Source organism: Mangifera indica, chromosome 16 (genome assembly GCF_011075055.1).
Source record: "Mangifera indica cultivar Alphonso chromosome 16, CATAS_Mindica_2.1, whole genome shotgun sequence".
In the NCBI taxonomy this organism is placed as follows: domain Eukaryota; kingdom Viridiplantae; phylum Streptophyta; class Magnoliopsida; order Sapindales; family Anacardiaceae; genus Mangifera; species Mangifera indica.
Genome location: NC_058152.1, coordinates 2,888,609 through 2,907,563, shown reverse-complemented (window position 1 = coordinate 2,907,563; position 18,955 = coordinate 2,888,609). Strand labels below are relative to the sequence as shown.

The following is an 18,955-nucleotide window of genomic DNA, read 5'->3' as shown; positions in this document are numbered from 1 at the left end:
AAAATCATTATTTAATCAGTAACATATAAAAAATAATAAAATATTATGTATTTTTTTCCTAAATTTAGAAAATTAACCATTTTTTTCAAAAATTAAATTTTAAAAAATTATATTTTCCTTTTCTAGGTTTTGCATTTTCTGGCCCTCTCTCCCTTCTTCACCTTCTTCGGTGACGAAGACGACGTCTTTGTCACTCTCTAACAAAGATGTCATTGATGACAAAGATATCATCTTTGTCAGAGACGAAGAAATTTGTCTTTGTCTCTAGTGAAAGGGGAGAAAAGAGAAAAAGTTATTAAAATAAGAGGATCAGAGAAAACTTGTTGAAAAATACAAAACCTAGTAGAGATAAAATGTAATTTTTTAAAATTTAATTTCAAAAGTAAATTATTAGTTTTTTAAATTTAGAGGAGAAATTAATAATATTTTATTATCTTTAATATATTACTGGTTAAATAATAATTTATAATTTAAAATAATAATAAAAAATATGATAATTCCAAAGGGTTGACATGTCTTCAATGATTATAATAATAATATAAGAAGTTATGTTTAAGCTATAAATGAATAAAAACCTGCAGAATTATAGCTTTGAATTTGTTTATAATAAATCCTTAACGTGCACTAAAAGTCCTCTCCATTATTATTATTATTATCAATAATGCAATTCTTTTTCAACGCACATTCTTGCACATCCAAGCTGTCTCTGACTCAGTGTCTCTTCCTTCGCATGATTTCACATGCTCACTCACGAGTCACTCAATTAACTCGCTAATCCCCTCAAATTAAGAAGAACAGCACAGAGCCAAGCACCTTAAATATGGCCCATCAACTGTCGTTTGTTGACTAGACGCCATCACCGCGCGACCATAGTCAAGCTGGCATTAATGAAGAATTTTTGTATACGTGGAGTTTCCTGCAGCCACTCTCTTCCATCGGGGTGTCAGAGCATGACAATTACTATTCAATAATATATTATCCGTATATTATAATATATATTGTAATATATTAATATATATTTTAAAAATAATAATAATATAACAAAAATATATATAAAAGTTTTTAAACTTTTAAAATTTTAATTTTTTAAATAATATATCTTTCGATATAATATAATACACAAAATAAAAAAATCTATTTTTAGACACGATACAAGAGATTGTAATGACCCAGTGCCGATATGAGACACATTTGGCAGAACGAAGAAATTAATTAATAGGGTTGTAGGAGTGGTCCATTTTTGCCTTATTTGGGTTTTATATGTTGTATCCTACCTTGACACCTAGACATATAATTACTAAAATTTACCATTTTTACGATTAAACTAATTATAATAAATAAGATAAATTATAAAATTTAGTTATTTATTTTATAATTATTAAACTAAATAAAATTTAGAGCTTGATCTCGGTGGCAGATATCTGATAATGATAGAAAGATCAGCATAAGTGGCTTTTGAATTTTTGGCTTTTTCAATTATTTAACAAAGAGCAGACCATGGCATAAACGTTGGGCTTAAAGTCAAATTAATGACAATCAATGTCTCAAGTGCAAATGCTTTAGTTTGTCTTTTTCAACCCTCCAACTAATGTACTATAACTTAAACAGATCCGTATCGTCAACAATAAAAAGCCTACCTTTGCATCTGGAAAAACCTTTTATTAACACCAAGCATCTCCTAGACAGAATCATTTGTCTGTCAATCTAGTTATTAAAAAAAAAAGAATTATTTTAAATTTAAAATATATTAAACATAAATTTATCTATATTTATTTAATATAATAAATATAAAATCAATTATTAAACCTAAATTTTTATTTATTTTTATGTAATTAAATCCATTTCAAAAACATCGTCTCAACTTGCGTGAGGTGTTCGTTAGATAAAAAAGAAGTTCCTCCCGTTCAAATCAATCACACTCTTTTGTCGGGAAATTATATCTCGCTTGAGTTAAACAGATTATTAAATTACTATCAAGAACGGTAGTCACAGTATCAATACTGTTGGTAACGGTACTGAACAGCAAGGGGGTGCGGGCGTCCTCTCGGAAGAGTAGTGGTGTGCACGCGCTTCAAAGAAAAGAAGCGGTCGAGCTCACAATCTCTCCATTCCCCATTTTCACGTGACCTCATATACTCAGAGTCCCACTACATATCCAGCTGCTGCTCAACAACACGCTGCTACCATTTCTAGTTAGTTCCCAGAACCCTATCAACACTGCGAATGTTACCCTAATGACAACCAAAACGACATCGTTCCTCGCTCTCCCTCTTCTCCTCCTTTTCCTTTCTGTTGCTACCAGAAGCTCTGCTCAATATCCGCCATTAACGAACTCACTTCTCCCGTCCGACGCCGTTTCGTTGCTTTCCTTTAAATCTCAGGCGGATTCAGATAACAAGTTACTCTACGCGCTTAATGAGCGTTTCGATTACTGCCAGTGGCAAGGCGTAAAATGCGCTCAAGGCCGGGTTGTTCGCTTCGTTCTTCCCGGTTATGGTCTACGAGGTATTTTCCCTCCCAACACCTTAACTCGCCTCGACCAGCTCCGAGTCTTGAGTCTACCCAACAACTCCCTCACCGGTCCAGTTCCCGATTTATCTCCACTTGTTAACCTGAAGTCTCTCTTTCTAAGTCACAACTTCTTCTCCGGAACCTTTCCGATTTCCATTATTTCGCTCCATAGACTAACTGCTCTTGATCTGTCTTATAATAACCTAGCGGGTTTAATTCCGGTTAATTTGACCGGTTTAGACAGATTATACTCTCTCAAGCTTGAGTGGAACCGGTTTAACGGAACGGTTCCACGTCTGAACCAATCATCTCTTGCACTGTTCAATGTTTCCGGTAATAATCTCACCGGACCGATACCGGTGACGGCTGCTTTGTCTCGGTTCGGCGCGTCGGCGTTCTCATTGAATCCGAATCTTTGTGGTGAGATTATCAACAAACCGTGCAGTTCTCGCCCACCGTTCTTCGACTCACCGAATGCCGCTTCCCCACCGGCACCGCACGGACGAAGCGAGCAATCACAGGGATTAGAAGTTTTGACTCCGCCATCATCGTCGACACATCACAAGAAAACAGGTTTAATTATCGGGTTCAGCATTGGTTTCATCTTGTTATTTTCATCCCTGTTATGTGTTTTCTTAATGGTTAGAAGAAAAGGCAGGAGGGGGAAAAACACAAAAGAAACCGAAACGCAGTCGTTTCACACCAGGAATACTTACCATGAACCAGAAACGACTTCAAGAGTAACTGTTGAAGAAAACAAGTTCCAAGTAGAAACAAAAGCAAACAAAATCAAAGTTGAAGAAATTCCAATATCACAGAGAGTGAAAAAGAGCGGGAGTTTAGTGTTTTGCGCAGGTGAATCTGAGCTTTACACTTTAGAGCAACTAATGAGAGCTTCAGCTGAGTTGCTAGGCAGAGGAACCGTCGGGACAACGTACAAAGCTGTTCTTGACAACCAGCTGATCGTCACAGTTAAAAGACTTGATGCAACAAAGACCGCCATTACAACCGCCGAAGCTTTCGAGCAACATATGGATGTTGTTGGTGAGCTTAGGCACCCCAATTTAGTACCCATTAGAGCTTATTTTCAAGCCAAAGGAGAGAGGCTTCTTATCTATGATTATCAACCAAATGGTAGTCTCTTCAATCTCATTCACGGTACGTACGAAATTTTCCTGCTTTCATTTCTTTTACTCAGTGAGTCAGCCAGGTCCAGATTGAACGAGTGAAGTGAGTGTTAGTTTAGATTTTTTTTTTTTTTTTGCTTGGCCTGGAAAATTTAGAGAAATTAGCGGAAATGCACGAGTTACGTGTTAGTGCGTGTCTGACGTGGCCACTCTCGCGGGAAACTTGATCCGGCAAGTGGGGTCGCTGGTGGTATGTGTTTGTGACGTGGATTGATGTTATTGGGTGAGGAGGAAGCATTCTTGACCATCGGCTGTGCTGTCTGATGAGTCGTGTCGATTGTCGCATCAGTTAGAATTTAAGACTTCGGCGCCCAACTCCTTTGTTGTTGGCTGTAACCATGCCGACTGTCACGGCGTCATTTTCTATAAGGGTGAAGTACACTCTCCCACCCAAGGTTTGACATTAGAACAGTTTTTCACCCTTAGTTGTTGTTAACCCTTTCCACTCAAATTCAACAACAAATAATATTTTTCATATAAAATTAAATTCTTTTAACGAAACAACAGTATTATGAAATGACATTATTATTTTATCTTTATTATTTAATTTTTTTAAATAATTATATTACCCTAAATTAGTAAAAATTGAAAATAACTTTTGCATATCCAAATTATCTAAGAATCTTTTTTTTTTTTTTTTAACATCTTTGTCCCTTCTTTCTCTCAGTATATAGACAAAAACATATTTGTGGAAGTCTTTTCAAAAATTTTCAATGGGTTGTTGAAAGTAGAAAAAGGTTTAGGGGTTTTTGAAAATTTTGAAATATCAGTCCCTTCGATAGTTGTAAAAATAATAGATACAAAAATTAAACAAAATAAAATATAATTAATTATGTGTGTAAATATCATTGCATAATTATCATGTTTATATAAAAGTTTTAAAATATATGGGAGTTTAAAAAGATTTTTAAAATTAATTTATAAGTTTTTATAATTTTTTTAAAATTAAATTATTATTTAAAACGTTTGACTTGTTTCTTTTTTCTAAATTGATAGATTATAAAATTATTATTTTATTTTTATGTTGTGAGTATTCTTAAATAAAGTTTGATTTTAAGAAGGAAAGTGTTATTTTTGTTAATTAAAGGTAAAAAACTGTTTTTAAGCTAAACGATGGGTGGGAACATAGAATTTACTCTTTCTTTAATGAACAAAGGCCAAAATTTGAAATGAATAGTTGACTTTTGTTGCTTGTGGTCAATGTGCCTGGGTTTCTTCTGTTTTAGCCAAGGTTTCATAAATGGAGCACACTATTTTTCTATAATCGCTTTAATTTTATTGAATGAGATTAATAAGAATAGTTCTTGTAGCAGCAGATAGATCCTTTTCCAAGATTAATTAACATTTCATATTCTTTTCTAGCTGATTTTTTCTTACTTCAAATTTTGGATAAATATATGTATATCTATCCATTGGTTGTAACGAAAAATGTTGAAAATGTGGATAGGCTCAAGATCAACGAGGGCAAAGCCTCTTCATTGGACATCTTGCTTAAAGATAGCAGAAGATGTGGCACAGGGCCTTGTTTATATCCACCAAGTATCTAGGCTAGTTCATGGCAACTTGAAATCCTCCAATGTCCTCCTTGGAGCTGACTTTGAGGCTTGCCTCACAGACTATTGCATCTCCATCCTTGCCGACTCTTCTTCTGTAGAAGATCCTGATGCTGCAGCCTATAAAGCCCCTGAGACTCGCAAATCCACCCGCCGCGCCACTCCCAAGTCGGATGTCTACGCTTTTGGAGTCCTCTTACTGGAGCTTTTGACCGGCAAACACCCGTCACAACATCCTTTCCTTGCACCCCCTGATATGCTTCACTGGGTCAGAACAACGAGGGATGATGATGGTGGATATGGTAACCAACTTGGAATACTGACAGAGGTTGCCAGCGTTTGTAGCCTGACATCACCGGAACAAAGACCAGCAATGTGGCAAGTGTTGAAGATGATACAGGAGTTAAAGGAGAGTGTAATGGCTGAGGACAATGCAACTTTTGGCAAGTGTTGAAGATGATACAGGAGTCATTTTCCACAATGAAAAGATTGGGGGGTACATTGAAGAAAATCAAAACTTGGAGGGGACATCGTCTGTAATTTTGGATTGGAAGTGCTTGTCCGAAGGCTAAGTTGGAAAATCTTACCGTACTTGGCTTAGCTGGAGGTTGAGGAGTCTTTTTTTTTTTTTTTTTTTTTTTTTTTTTGGAATTCAGTATAGAAAATCGATTGAATTCATCTTTGCAATCACGTTTATGTATCATAAATTTGTGAAGGCAGGTTTCCTTTTCATTTTACCGTTGTTTTCACCTTTTGACATTTGCTAAAAATGTACTAAAAATTGGCTCAGCCTAAGCAAATCGGCCAATTGTACAACGTGGATTCTTTCTTTTCTAATTCGGGCACTCTGATACATTATATTATAACCTATAATGTTAATTTAGTAATTATATATATTTATCCATTTTAAATACACAAATAAATATATTTATTTTATTAAATAATATTATATACATAAATAATATATATATATAACTTTTTGTATAAACAATAATATATCATTATATGATTAGATAATTTTAAAATAGAGATAAGATAACATTTAATCACATAAAAATTAATCATCGTTTGTATATAAAATTATACATAAAATTTTATTATAAGTAAATATTACTTCATTTTTAATTTAAAATTATTCAATCATTTAATGATACATATCAAATAAAATAAATACATATAATTTTATTAATTTTAAATAATCCTTAAAGGGTAAGAAAAAATAAATTAAGTAAATAAATTATTTAAATTTTTTTTAATCCGTCTATACAATTTTAATGCCACTATTTTAGTTATATAATTTTAGCCCAAAAATTCAATTTAGTCCATATTTTTCAAAAAGCTTGTCAGACACAAGTTTCTTGCCAAATATACCCAAAATATCTTTAACACAAATAAAACATAGCAAGGCACAAACTAACCAGCTCATTCACCTAATAAGAAGACAATTATTACAATTATATGTACAGAAATACAAATAAATTTGAAAGCACAATGTTTCACAAAACTTTTGACTTTACCAAGAGAATTTCTTCCCTCCCATCATAACTAACAAAAACCTTCAAAAAAGAAATACAGCAAACTACAATATCACACACTACCACATCTACAGCATATGCAAAGATTCTTAGTCACCTTTTTTGCTTCTTCCTGTATCTTATGTGAACCCACCAACCTCAAAAGATGCTCTCGAGTAATCGTCACTGAAAAGCTTGAAGATAAGATAACATCGGCTGAGTCGTGCAGATTGCAATCGCCGTGTTAATACCATTAGATAACGGAAGCACCAACCTCCTCTTCCCTGTTTACACCATGTCTGCATCCATGGGAAAGAAAATGATAAATCAACTCATGTTTTCAACTTTTTGTGCTTGGCATTAATGAATATAATTGCAACCAGACTGCCCGTGTTGAAATGTAAATATTGGAGGCCAAATGTATCTGACATTCAAGATGGCAGATTTATAGTTTCTTTCAATGTCAACGGAAGTAGTTGTGAAAAATGTCATGGATATATGTTATTCAAATTATGCAACAAATCATGCAAGTTACCCAGTGAAGAAGGGGCTAAATCAATCAACATCCACAGAGCAGGCTGAAACTAGACCAGTGGAACAAAGTTTCGTTGCTTCCATGGAAATCAATAGAATGCCAAAACAGCAACAGGAAGAGTACCTGCGGTCATTTTTGTTATTACTCGGGCCATAGGTCAGATCTTATATAGCAGTCTAGATGAATACACAGGATAAAGAGGGCTGGTGAAGATGAGGTTGTCCTGTTATATCACATCTATTAGAGCCTGTTGCCGTGGCCTTGACCTCATGATTGTCTCATCACTGTGCTTGATCCATTCTGAGAGTTTCCAAGGCTTTTGCCACTTCCATTTGAACTGAAGTAGCCACTGATGATGGCTCCTCTTCCACCTCCATAGTTTACCGGTTTGACCTATGGTAGCCAGTTTCTTCATTGACAAGTGTCCAACCGGAACCATCTGCATTCACAATCAACTCTACTTTGTTGATCAAGACCAAGAACAAAGCAAAATGAAACCATTGAGCAGAAAAATTACCTTTCGTGTCTGGTCCAGGAATGCTGCTGACTCTTTAATTGACCCATTAGCAATGCCAGGTGTAAATTTGAGTTGTTTTGGTGCTGGAAGTGACACTGGAGATAAGGGCTCACTCATTCCGTCCACAGAATATTTTGAAGAATTCCATGAGTTTCCCTGTGGATTGCCCTTTAAAAGTGTAAGAACAATAACCAAAACTAAAAAAAGGATTTCAAAGACCAAAATTTGTCAAAATATTATAACGGTTTTCATTACATGCCTCAAAAACATTTGTCTTGTAGTTATGATTGTCTCAAATGAACAAAGCACCAAGTTAGAGGGTAAATAGTACCCTTGTCAGAATATTTTAACCCAGATTTGGATGATATATTGAACTTGCTATTTTCATCCTATATCATCAATTACAAAGAAAGATACTAATTTATTTTACCAGCTTATAATGAGAAATTTTTGCAATTAAAATAATAAACTGTGAACTGTTGGGCAGGTATCTCACTGGAGGTGGTGTAGCCAAGGCAATTGCAACAGCTTGTTCTCTCATCTTTTGCTCCTTAATGAGTTCTTGTCTCTGGGCTTCACTTTGCTGTAATAAAGCTACGAGCTCATTTAGTTGCTCTTTGATGTCTTTAATTTCCATATCTTTCTCCCACAACTGGCACCTGTTGACAGATGAGTACTGAAACTATTAACGCTCAAGAAATCACTAATATATACAAAAGATTTCATCTCTATTTTCAGTTGCTCACAGTTGATCCCAACCACAGAAACAAAAATTCAGATATCATACAGGGTTCAGAATGTGACAAAACAAAGGATTGTCTTTCTGTAATATGGTTCTCAAAGTACATTAATGCATTTATATATTTATAATGGCCAGATACAAGGAAAAAGGTTTAAATTGTCTTGCACTTTGCAGCCAAAAAAAAAATATATATAGGAACATCTTACACTACGGAGATTTAAAATCTTGCACTCATGTAAATAACTCAGGACTCGAAATAGCAATTTATAAGGTCTACAGAAGACAATAAACCATGCATCATCAATTGTCAACATCACTGGAGAAATCAAAGAAATTTACTCATATACAGGCTATTCATATAAACAATTAGCAATGGGATGTTTTTTTTCATATGTTGATAATGAGAATAAATTTAAGCAGGAATGGAAGTGATTGTACAATAGGCATGCATGAAAATAGGCTTTTGCTGTTTCTTATTTATTAGCCTGCCATTTTCCCTTTTTTTTTGGAAGGGGGTGGGTGGGGGTGGTTTATTCTTTTCTATTCAACTATTCATAACACATCTTAAAAGGATCCTTGAAATCACTACATTTATCAGATAAAAAATCGAGCAAAATTGCATGAATAACAGGTCAAAATAAAATTTTCATATTATCACTGAGTTGGGTAAACACCTTGCTTCTGCAGCAATATTAAACATATACTGAAGCAAGTTCTTAGCATCTGCCATAAAGCGTATTTGGTTCCATCGTCCACGACCAATTAACGAATGCTCTCTTTCTTCTGCCTCTGAAAGTTGTGAAGCCATCGCCGCGAGTGCATTCGAAGACATGCTCAGCATGTTCTCTAGGGAAGCCATTCTAGCCATTCTTGCATTTGGTGATAAGGATAACAATCTAAATGGTTATAAAACATACTAGTAAGCAGAATATAATTTATTCCTTGTAGAATTTAAGACATTGCTATAGTTCAATAATTATTTCTAATTTTCTATTATAAAGTAAAGGTCTGAGCATTTTCTGTGTAACAGTACACAAAACATGAAGAAAAAAAGTGTAGCGAAATAAAAATATAAAATCACATACCTGGACTGTCCATTTTTCCCTCTCTGGGGACTATGCCCATTTAACGACAACTGTTCCACTTGTCTTAATACAGATAACTCCTGTGCTAATGCAGCTTGCCTGTAAGAATCGTAAATAAATCAGAAATTCATAAACAATTTTGAGAGGTTAAATCTAGAAAATATAAGAAGAACAAAGTGCGCAAAACATACACTTGGTTTTGTTTCTCGTATTTAAGTCGAACTTCATGCACATTCACTGTGACTTCTAGCTCATGGTCAAGCCACTTCTGGAGAGATTTTTCATTGCTCTAAAAAATTAAAAAAATTAAAAAAATAAAATTTCCTGCCATTATCTCTGTATCATAATTAGTAATAAATTCTGCAATGAGACACTTTCAGATGGCTCCAGGTTTGGTTTCAAACTGTGCAGGCTAGTTGTTTTCAGGTTATAAAATATGAAAATTCAAATGGTTAGTAAGTCAACTACCAACCTATGAAGCCAGTTCTACAGTTGATTGTCTAACTATTTTTTTTTTTTAAACACAATTTTCTCTCAGGAAACCTAGCCAATCACAGCCAAACTGGCTGGTGGATATGCAAAGGCATTGACTAATCAAGGTTAACATGCAGCAGTATAAGAACTGTTTAAGTGTAAATCATGTACCTGTCCATTTGGTGTATGTCCATTGGAGTTAACTGAAAGACATAACATCAGTACTAGGAAATAAGTAAAGACTGAATGATTACAGAAAAAAAAGTAAATGATACTCACCTGAGTTGTCACGTGTAGATGACTTGCGGGCTTCTAGCAACTCCTTTAACCTTTTGGTAGCTATTGCTGCCTCCTCAGTTTTTCTTTGAAGAACCTGCAAAAAGTACAATGATCAGAAACAATATGAATCTCTATGGCAACATGTTACAGTAATCAACAGAAGAAACTGATGTAATATGTGTTGTAAACTAAGATGAAAACAGTTAAAGTTTCTTTAGGCAGAAGAAAGAAACACTAATATGATTGCATCTTGATGGTGTCACTTTTTCAGATTTCTCAGGTTGATTCTAACTTTCAATTTCATTTCTGCGAGAAGTTCTTGTTAAGCTATATATGTTCTGTCAATCTTTAAACTTGATAATTTTTACTTATTTTTTACAGTCGTTTGGTTAATTACAGTTTGAGTGCACCTTCTTCATCTCCCATTTGCTTAGTTAAATTCTTTTTCTTTTTCCCACCTTTCTGAAAAAATTTCTGTCATATTATTACTTCTAAATTTGTTACCCTATTATAGTGTCAAAAGAAAGAGAAGGATGTCATCTAGTTATCACTCTCTTTTCCATCAGCTTTTACCCTAAGCCTGAACTGGATCAATCCTCACTTTCGGTGCCATAATGTTGCCTAAATTCTTATATGACTAGGTCAGAATAAGCTGTCACTGGATGTCCAGTGATTAATATTTCAAAAATCATGAATCTTCCAAATTCACCATAAAGTTGCCTAAATTCTTATGTAACTAGGTCAGAATATTTGGTTCACCCAACTCACTGAACCCTATACTAGTAGAGAAAAAAAAAGGGGCACCAATATTTTCCAGTGGACCAACCAAGAGATCAACATATAGGAAAAAAGCTTCATGTACTGAACTAGAAACTGGGAATCCATAAAAAGCTTCTCTTTTTTCTCTTTTATTGCCCAAAACTTTCCTGACCTTTTCAGAGGCGTTCATAAAGTTTTACGTTAATTTGTGCTCTATATTATCTTTGAGCTCTTGTTGAAACCAAAGGTCTTGCCCACTCAACCTAATCTTCAAGGTTTCAGATCAGCAAACACTAATGACTATTTCCATCCATTAGATAGACATTACAACACAGAATCATGATACACCTTATCAAGCAATTGCAAGAAATAATTCTTCACCATTTTCTGGCTTTGATTAAGTGCTTCAAGTTTATGTCGCTCATATTCATTTCTCCTTCCCTCCTTCTTGAGCTGTTTGGGAGATATGGAAATAAGAATTTTGGTCAAGATATATACATACAAAATGCAAAACACAACATAAAAACATTAAGAATGATTAAATTTAAGAAATAAATTCAAGTATGGAAGCAATCAGAAGTATAGAAACATGATTCCAACTATCATTATTATCAAGAAGCATGATCAGGTCAACAAAGGCATTGGAAATTTTCTAGAAATGCTTTAGAATGTGAAGACAAAAACATTGCAATAACTTCCGTTTCAGTTTTAAAGAAAAAAGAATACTCCAGTCTCTTTTTCTGGAACAATTAATTGGGCATTATTTATCACGATTGATTTATTAAGTTTTTTGTGTGTCATGTCCCACTCCAATAAGCACATTATAAATTTCCAAACCACATGCAATGGGAATCTATAAGATATGGACCTCAAATGAAAGCAGAGAGTTAGTTTCAAAGTTAAAACAATCTTTTTACCAGAAATCTGGAGTCATTGATGTATGACAATACATTGTGAAGCATGAATTTTGAAACAGAAAAACCAATGCATTTGAATATAATTGGGACAATACACAACTAAAATGTACTGTAGCAAATCACCTGCAGCAATTCCTTCTCTCTAGAGGCCTTCCATTGTCGAAATTGCTCTGATTCTTGTTTTATCTTATGTTGCAACTGAACCTGCATTGTGAATTAAGAGCAGGAAATATCCCAAAATCACAAATATTGTGATCACTTGTGTATTTGATCTAAACTTTGTAGAAGTGCCAAAATAAAACCAACCTTTTGAGCCTTGATATACTGAATTTCAGCCTGCAATCGCTTTGCTGCTTCATCACTTTTTTGTTTTTGCTTTAAAAGCTCAACCTGGCTTTCTTGTTTCTTCTTAAGTTCTAAAATCTGAATTTGACAGCAATTAAGCAAGAAATCAAGTTGATTGCAACAGATTGATAACTAAATAAAATATATTGTCACCTGTGCTTCAAGTGATTTTAATTTCTGAGCATGAGTATCTTGTGTTTTATTCATATGCCCATCAGAATTAGCAGCAAGGTTCTCTACTTCAGTCAACAAACGGTCTCTCTCTTGCTGTGATGGTACTATATAACATCAGTAATCGAAGTGAAGGTGTATTTAATAACTAAAATCAAATAATTTCCAACTTTACCTGCACAATCCTTTTCTCCTCTTCAAGTTCCATGATTTTCTTCCCAAAGAGCTGCTTGAGTGCTTGAGGGTCAATCCCTCCAAAGAGTTTCATTTCAGACTACATTAAATTCAAACAGTGGGGAAAATGTTAGACTAAATGTTTTGGATTAAATACTGTTAATTAAAATCCAAGTGCATGTCCGGATGATATATAAAGACTAACAGAAAACTAAATGTCATGTTATAAGATGCTTTAGGAAATATGACATTTTATGGCTGACCAATGGAATGATACACGCTCATGCTTGGTGATCATGACACCAGTTGCACATATAATATGTTTGTCATTGTAAGCAACTTAGTTCAACAAAAAACCAAGATGAAGTAGGATATAATAACTAAAATCTCAACAACTGCCTCTGTTTGCAATTCTCTAATAATCAGAACCCTATGTTTGAATATAACCAACTTCTGTGGCTCCTAATGTGGCAAAAGCTTAAATTATTGTTAATTGAGCTAAAAAAAATGTAGCAATGATTTCCCAAGATAACTTCAACACATAATACTGAAAATCTAGTGGCAATAGAAGCCATTCAACAATATTGGTTATGCATGCATATTTTCTCTTTTTCTATAGGCTACACCCAAGAGGTAATGTAGAATGTTTTTAATGATGCAAATTTGAGTAATTTTAAGAAGCATGTTTAGGAATTTCTAAATCCGTCACTGCATTTTAAGTTTTCTACCCAGACCAACATTGAAAATCATATGATGACTTCCTAGGTACATACTGATTTAAATTTCTCATGTAGACTCTTTCAAGCCCATAAATAACCAACAAATACAAACAAATAATTTTACTAGTGCAGATTAAACAGAGCCTATAAATAAAACCTCTTTCTGCTCCAAACGTTTGTTCAACTCATTCAATTCTTTATCCATGGTACTTCGCCAAAGTGCATGCTCTAATTCTTTTGCTGCTTCATCCATTTCCCCAGAATTTCCATCTGCATAAATGGCAATTTTGCCCAATTCAGTGAAAAAAGACAGGGATTGACGTGGTAAATCACAGTTTTAATAGATAGAGCCATCACCAAGATGATGTGGCACATCAGACACACCCACTCTATAAACACATCTGAAACAGTAGTAGTATCAAATACAAATATTTAGGGGATGAGCAATGAAACTTTACCAAAATAAATAAAAGGAAAATCCAATTGTATTCCATGCTTTTATCTGCAGAAACTGCTGCTAAAGCTCATTCACTTTCAGTTTCACTTCCAGTATCTATTTTTTAAAGTGATCTTTATTACAAAATAAATGGAGTACTATCATATGTTCCAGCTTCATCAATTGTTATAATATGTATATATATTATTTGCCACATTATCTCGTTATCCACATGTCAATGCAATTAAAGTTTGAGGTGAAGAAATAGGGATCAATAGCATTACCCAAATTAATTTTTGGTTTACCTGATGTGACTTCATCCATGTGACAATCAGATGAGTCCATACTCTGAAAGCCCCTCTTAAGACCATCACTTTTGACAATGCATCCAGGACCTTCCTGAAATAGAAGGAAGAGAAGACATAACAACCAATCCAACATCATGATAAATGTCACTGAACTAATAACATAAGCATAAATCAACAAAAATTATATTAGTATTAAAGAACGTGATTATCATTCAAATTCATACAAGGGGTGGAAATTTGAGAAAACATCAGAAATGAGAAAAGAACTGATAAACAACTGGAGTTTCTCCTCACGTACTTGAGCATCAATTTCACAGTTCCCCACAACTGCAAGTCTGCTGCGGTATTCATGAAGTTCTCGAGAAAGGTCTTCATTGGTAGCCTCTAGCCAAGCAATTCTATCCTTGAGAACCTATTCAACCAAAAACATTATATAAACCACCAAACAAAACCACAGGTATCACCACACTGAGGAAGAAACAATGAACTTTGAGCAAAGATGGATTTATAGAAGGCTTGATACCCGCACTGTATCTGACGGAGCTTCTCCTGCACGAGCACCAAGTTCAGCTTGTAAGAACTTAAGCTGCTGGCGCAGGTTTTGCATCTCATTGGATATTAAATCTCGATTAACCTGTAACATAAAATCTTTTGCATGAGTGCATGAGTACAAAGTTTTTTTTTTTTTTTTTTTGGAAAGATATATGGAACTTAAAATAGATCAAGTTTTACCATCTATAAATAGCAGTCTAGGGAGCATAACTAAACAAAGCACCAAAAAGTCAAATGCAAGAACTTACAACAGGCTTATTCTGAATATTGCGAGCACGATTTGCATATTTGAGAGTGTTAAGACTTTCCTCAGCGTTGATGTCAGCAGGACTTACACAAGCTATAAAGAGAATCACATTTGCAGTATATAAGGAAACAACAGAAAATATAATTTCAAAACTTATAGTTACAAGCATAAAAAACCCAAATGAGCAATCAAAGAATTACTTGAAGGTTTACCTATCATGACAGTTTTGCTATTTCCACCAAGTGAATCCTGCCAAAATACATATGTAAACGTAAATCAGAAAGTTCTTGAAAAAGAATAAAACAAATCAAAAAGAGAAAAAACTTTCATTGATTAGTACTTCATCATTTCATAAATCATAGAAAATCATGGTGCATTTATACAAGGCCCAGAAGAAAAGAGATAAAAATAAGCATCAGCTAAAGGCCTAAACAATGAATAAATAGCAAATACTCAGCCTTGCTATGGACAAGGATAGTGTAAAAAAATTATATGATAAAAAAGAAGATAGAAATTCACAGTTTTCAAACAGAAATTAGACAAATACTCAAGAGTATGTGCTATAAGATCTAACAAAGGATCAAATAGTAGAGTTGAAGTCAGAATTTATTAGATTTTTATGACTGAATTATTCTATTTAATGTATGTTAAATTTAATGAACCCATTGAAGAAAATTTTATATACATACATATACATATATATATATATATATATATATATATATATATATATATATATATAGAATATGACTGATAGAACCAGAACTATAGAAATATATTAACTCACATGATTTCAATATCAGATCATCACTTAAAATGCTACCATCAGCATTGAAATTTAGCAACCATATTCTTAGACAACCCAATCAACACATCAACAAGTAGTCATTGTACCTGCAAGAGTCGAGTCAATTTACTGTCTCGGTATGGAACATGCACCCCCTCTTTCCGCTTTTTCTCATCTCCTAGTGCACTGATGACATTACCAAGTGCAAGAAGTCCCCTGTTAATATGAATACCTATAAGGGAATAGAAAAAGTGTTAATCATCATCATTAGCACAAATAGGGATAAAATAAGTGATAAGTAGATATACCAACCTTCTTTCAAACGCAGACCATCAGACCCTGTTCTCTTAGCTCGTTCTGAGCCAGCAAGATCAACCAAATGCAGCTTTGCACATAAATATTCTTCACCCATATCTTCATCAGGAGTGTCATTCTCAGGAGAAACTGAATGGGCTTTGCGCATTTGTTCTAATGTGATTGTGAAAATTGCATGGGACCGACTTTTATATACATGCAAAGAAATCACATGCCCATCAGATTTTAAAACAAGGAAATCTGCTCTTCCTACTATAATTTAAATTATAAATTATTATTTTTTACAAAATCAGCAAAAATAATTGCAAGTTTCAGCAACAACAATATCTACTTTTTTTTAATATTGCACTGGAAAGTAAATTAAGGAAGTAGAATTGCCAATCTGAAGTCAAGACCACTACATAAACATCAATATGTTAAACATAGTGATGCTTGCACTCATGGTGTCCAACTACGTTTACAATAATACACATCCAATATAATTTTGTTTACTAAGCCTCCTCTTTTGTTTAATAGTCATGTACTCATGTTTGACCATAGAGGTGCTGCTAAAAAAATCTGGGAAAGAACTAGAAAGCAAATACAATGTCCAGATAATTGTATAAAGGAAAGACATGGAGATCAATGCTAGTGCTAAATTTCCTCAACTACAATATTCTATATCACAAAATCAAAATTTATACCCTCAGACCAGCACTAAAGTGAATTTCAAGGAGTAGACTCTTGCAGAATTTAATTAGATGGGAAGACAAGATTGAATTTCCAAGGTTTACCTGGACTGGTTATTCATATTCGTACTTCCTGTTGCCCGGCTTAATGATCCTTGCTCCAGGCAAGCAGCCATTTCTTGTAAAGTATTAATGGAAACCTCGGTTGATCCTGCTAGTGTTATGACTCCATTTGATGATTCACGAATTTGTATTGGAGGCCTTCCAGGAACAGTAATTTTCCCAGAGTTTCCATTTGCAATCAGTGACTTATTCACAGATACAGAATCCAGTAAGTCCCTCACTTCTTCCTTGAAAATCTTCAAATTCAAAACCTCTAGTGAATTCCCAAGCAATAAATTATAAAACACATGAAAGAGCAGTCTTGAATGAAAATAAATGAGCCACTCATCACATTCTAGATTAGAACTTACAGCCTCAAAAATGAAGAAGAATAATAATGATAATAATTTCACAGGGAAAGTACCTCAATGAAGGAAACATGTAATTGGAACTCTGTTTGATGCCTCAATGTTTCAATTTTATTGAACAGCGTATTCATTACTTGAGGAATCAATCCTGTCTGAGTACCTTCTTTAAGGCCGGTACCCATGGTGTATGTTTTGCCAGATCCTGTCTGCAACAATTGCACATATCAGTTGATAATGAAAGCTTCTTCAAACATAACGCACTTTTGTACAGAGTAGATATTAATACCTGGCCATAAGCAAGCACAGTAGCATTATATCCTTGGAATAAACCTTCAACAAGAGGAGCAGCACATTCATCAAACATCGCAGAGGATGGAGAGCCACCATTTCCGTAGACATGATCAAACGTGAAGGAATGTGTGCCAATTTGTACCTGCGCCACACCCATTATCGTTTTAAGCAACTTGTGATAGTAACTAGAAAACCACAGAGATACATCCAGTCTGATATATTCAGATGAACTTACGTAACTTTCGCCGAATAATGCAGACCTCTCAAATTCATTTACTGTAATTAGCAAGATTTTGGAATTCTTCTCATTAATTGTGAGATTGGAATTCTAAACCAATTATTAAATTGCCCTCACAGTTAAGCTCAAAAATCCAGCACTTACGTTTAAGCTAAAGCAAATACAGCTAAGTGAAATATTTATAGATAGATGATCAAACTTAGAAACTAAGTCAAAGCAAATTTGACCGAGAAACAACAAGATGATATCCATCATAAGAGAAGATTCAGAAAAAAATGAGAATGCAACTGAATCGTTTACTTCATAAGAAAAAAATAAAGCTGAAAACACAATCAATTAAGTTAATTGGAAATAAAATTGCTGAAGTGGTGAAGTCACCTGAGGCTTTCCAGGCGTAACAGTAACACATTCTTTACAACCTTGGGCACGTTCATCACCAATTAAGGGACGTATGTGAACGGCAACTTTAACACTACAATTCTCTGATGATACTTCCATGATATGGGATTAAAGTGAGAGAGAAAGAAACTCGGAAACAGACAAAGATTCTTGATTAATTTAGCAAAGAAATTAATTGCATTGTCTAATCAGTTGAGATTAGGATGAACGAAAACGATACAGCAACTGAAGAGAGAAGAAGCTCGAGTTTTAACAGAGAGAGATAAAAGGAAGAGAAAGTGGTGGTAGTTGCTGGCCGTTTGGTAACTGAGAAAGTGGAAGCTGAAGCCAAGCGCGGATTAGGTTTTGTTTGAAAATTAAGGCGAAGTAAGTAACCGCAAGATAGAAGAAGGATTTCGACAATCAACATTCAACAACTACAGATCGATTACTATCATTTTCATTTTCGTTTTCCTTGAGCTTCACTCTCTCTCGCTCTACTCTTTCAGTCTGACTGACCATGCTTTACTGTTAGGTGTACTTTGCTGTGTGTTTCTTTTTACCATTATACCCTTCGTCTCCGGGCTCCACCACCCTCCAAAGTCCAAATAATTAATTTATTATTTCTTTTGGTAAAAAGAATGATTATCGTAATTTGTTTTGTAGCTTTCTAATTAATATTCGGCCAAAAGGTTTGTTCCGACCCGATGTATAATAAAATCCCAAAATGAGCTATTTCAATTTTTGAAAATTTAGGTACCCGTTTACTAGCAAAATTTTATT

The 18,955-nt window shown here is 34.2% G+C and overlaps 2 protein-coding genes across 3 annotated transcripts; one reads left to right on the top strand and one right to left on the bottom strand.

Annotated features, from left to right (window-relative positions):
- Positions 1–1,981: 1,981 nt before the first annotated feature.
- LOC123199164 (probable inactive receptor kinase At5g67200) lies at positions 1,982–6,085 on the top strand. The gene is made up of 2 exons (XM_044614045.1): positions 1,982–3,669; positions 5,146–6,085. Exons 1-2 carry the CDS (start codon positions 2,235–2,237, stop codon positions 5,703–5,705), a joined length of 1,995 nt encoding a protein of 664 aa, XP_044469980.1. The 5' UTR covers positions 1,982–2,234; the 3' UTR covers positions 5,706–6,085.
- Positions 6,086–6,648: 563 nt separating this feature from the next.
- On the bottom strand, positions 6,649–18,690 carry LOC123199163 (kinesin-like protein KIN-4A). Of its 2 annotated transcripts, none has more exons than XM_044614043.1 (26): positions 18,173–18,690; positions 17,552–17,698; positions 17,322–17,471; positions 16,901–17,154; positions 16,125–16,312; positions 15,920–16,044; positions 15,238–15,274; positions 15,027–15,118; positions 14,750–14,860; positions 14,525–14,638; positions 14,224–14,317; positions 13,640–13,752; positions 12,765–12,863; positions 12,572–12,685; positions 12,380–12,496; positions 12,197–12,277; positions 11,538–11,609; positions 10,398–10,491; positions 10,290–10,321; positions 9,836–9,933; positions 9,645–9,743; positions 9,234–9,455; positions 8,314–8,476; positions 7,818–7,985; positions 7,424–7,739; positions 6,649–7,064 (listed from the first exon to the last, which is right to left on the bottom strand). In XM_044614043.1, the coding sequence occupies exons 1-25, from the start codon at positions 18,290–18,292 to the stop codon at positions 7,527–7,529; spliced, it is 3,117 nt and encodes a 1,038-aa protein (XP_044469978.1). In that variant the 5' UTR covers positions 18,293–18,690; the 3' UTR covers positions 6,649–7,064; positions 7,424–7,526. The 2 variants fall into 2 exon arrangements, with proteins under 2 accessions (XP_044469978.1, XP_044469979.1); XM_044614044.1 differs by having other exon boundaries at positions 7,818–7,973; positions 18,173–18,689.
- Between the last annotated feature and the right edge of the window lie 265 nt (positions 18,691–18,955).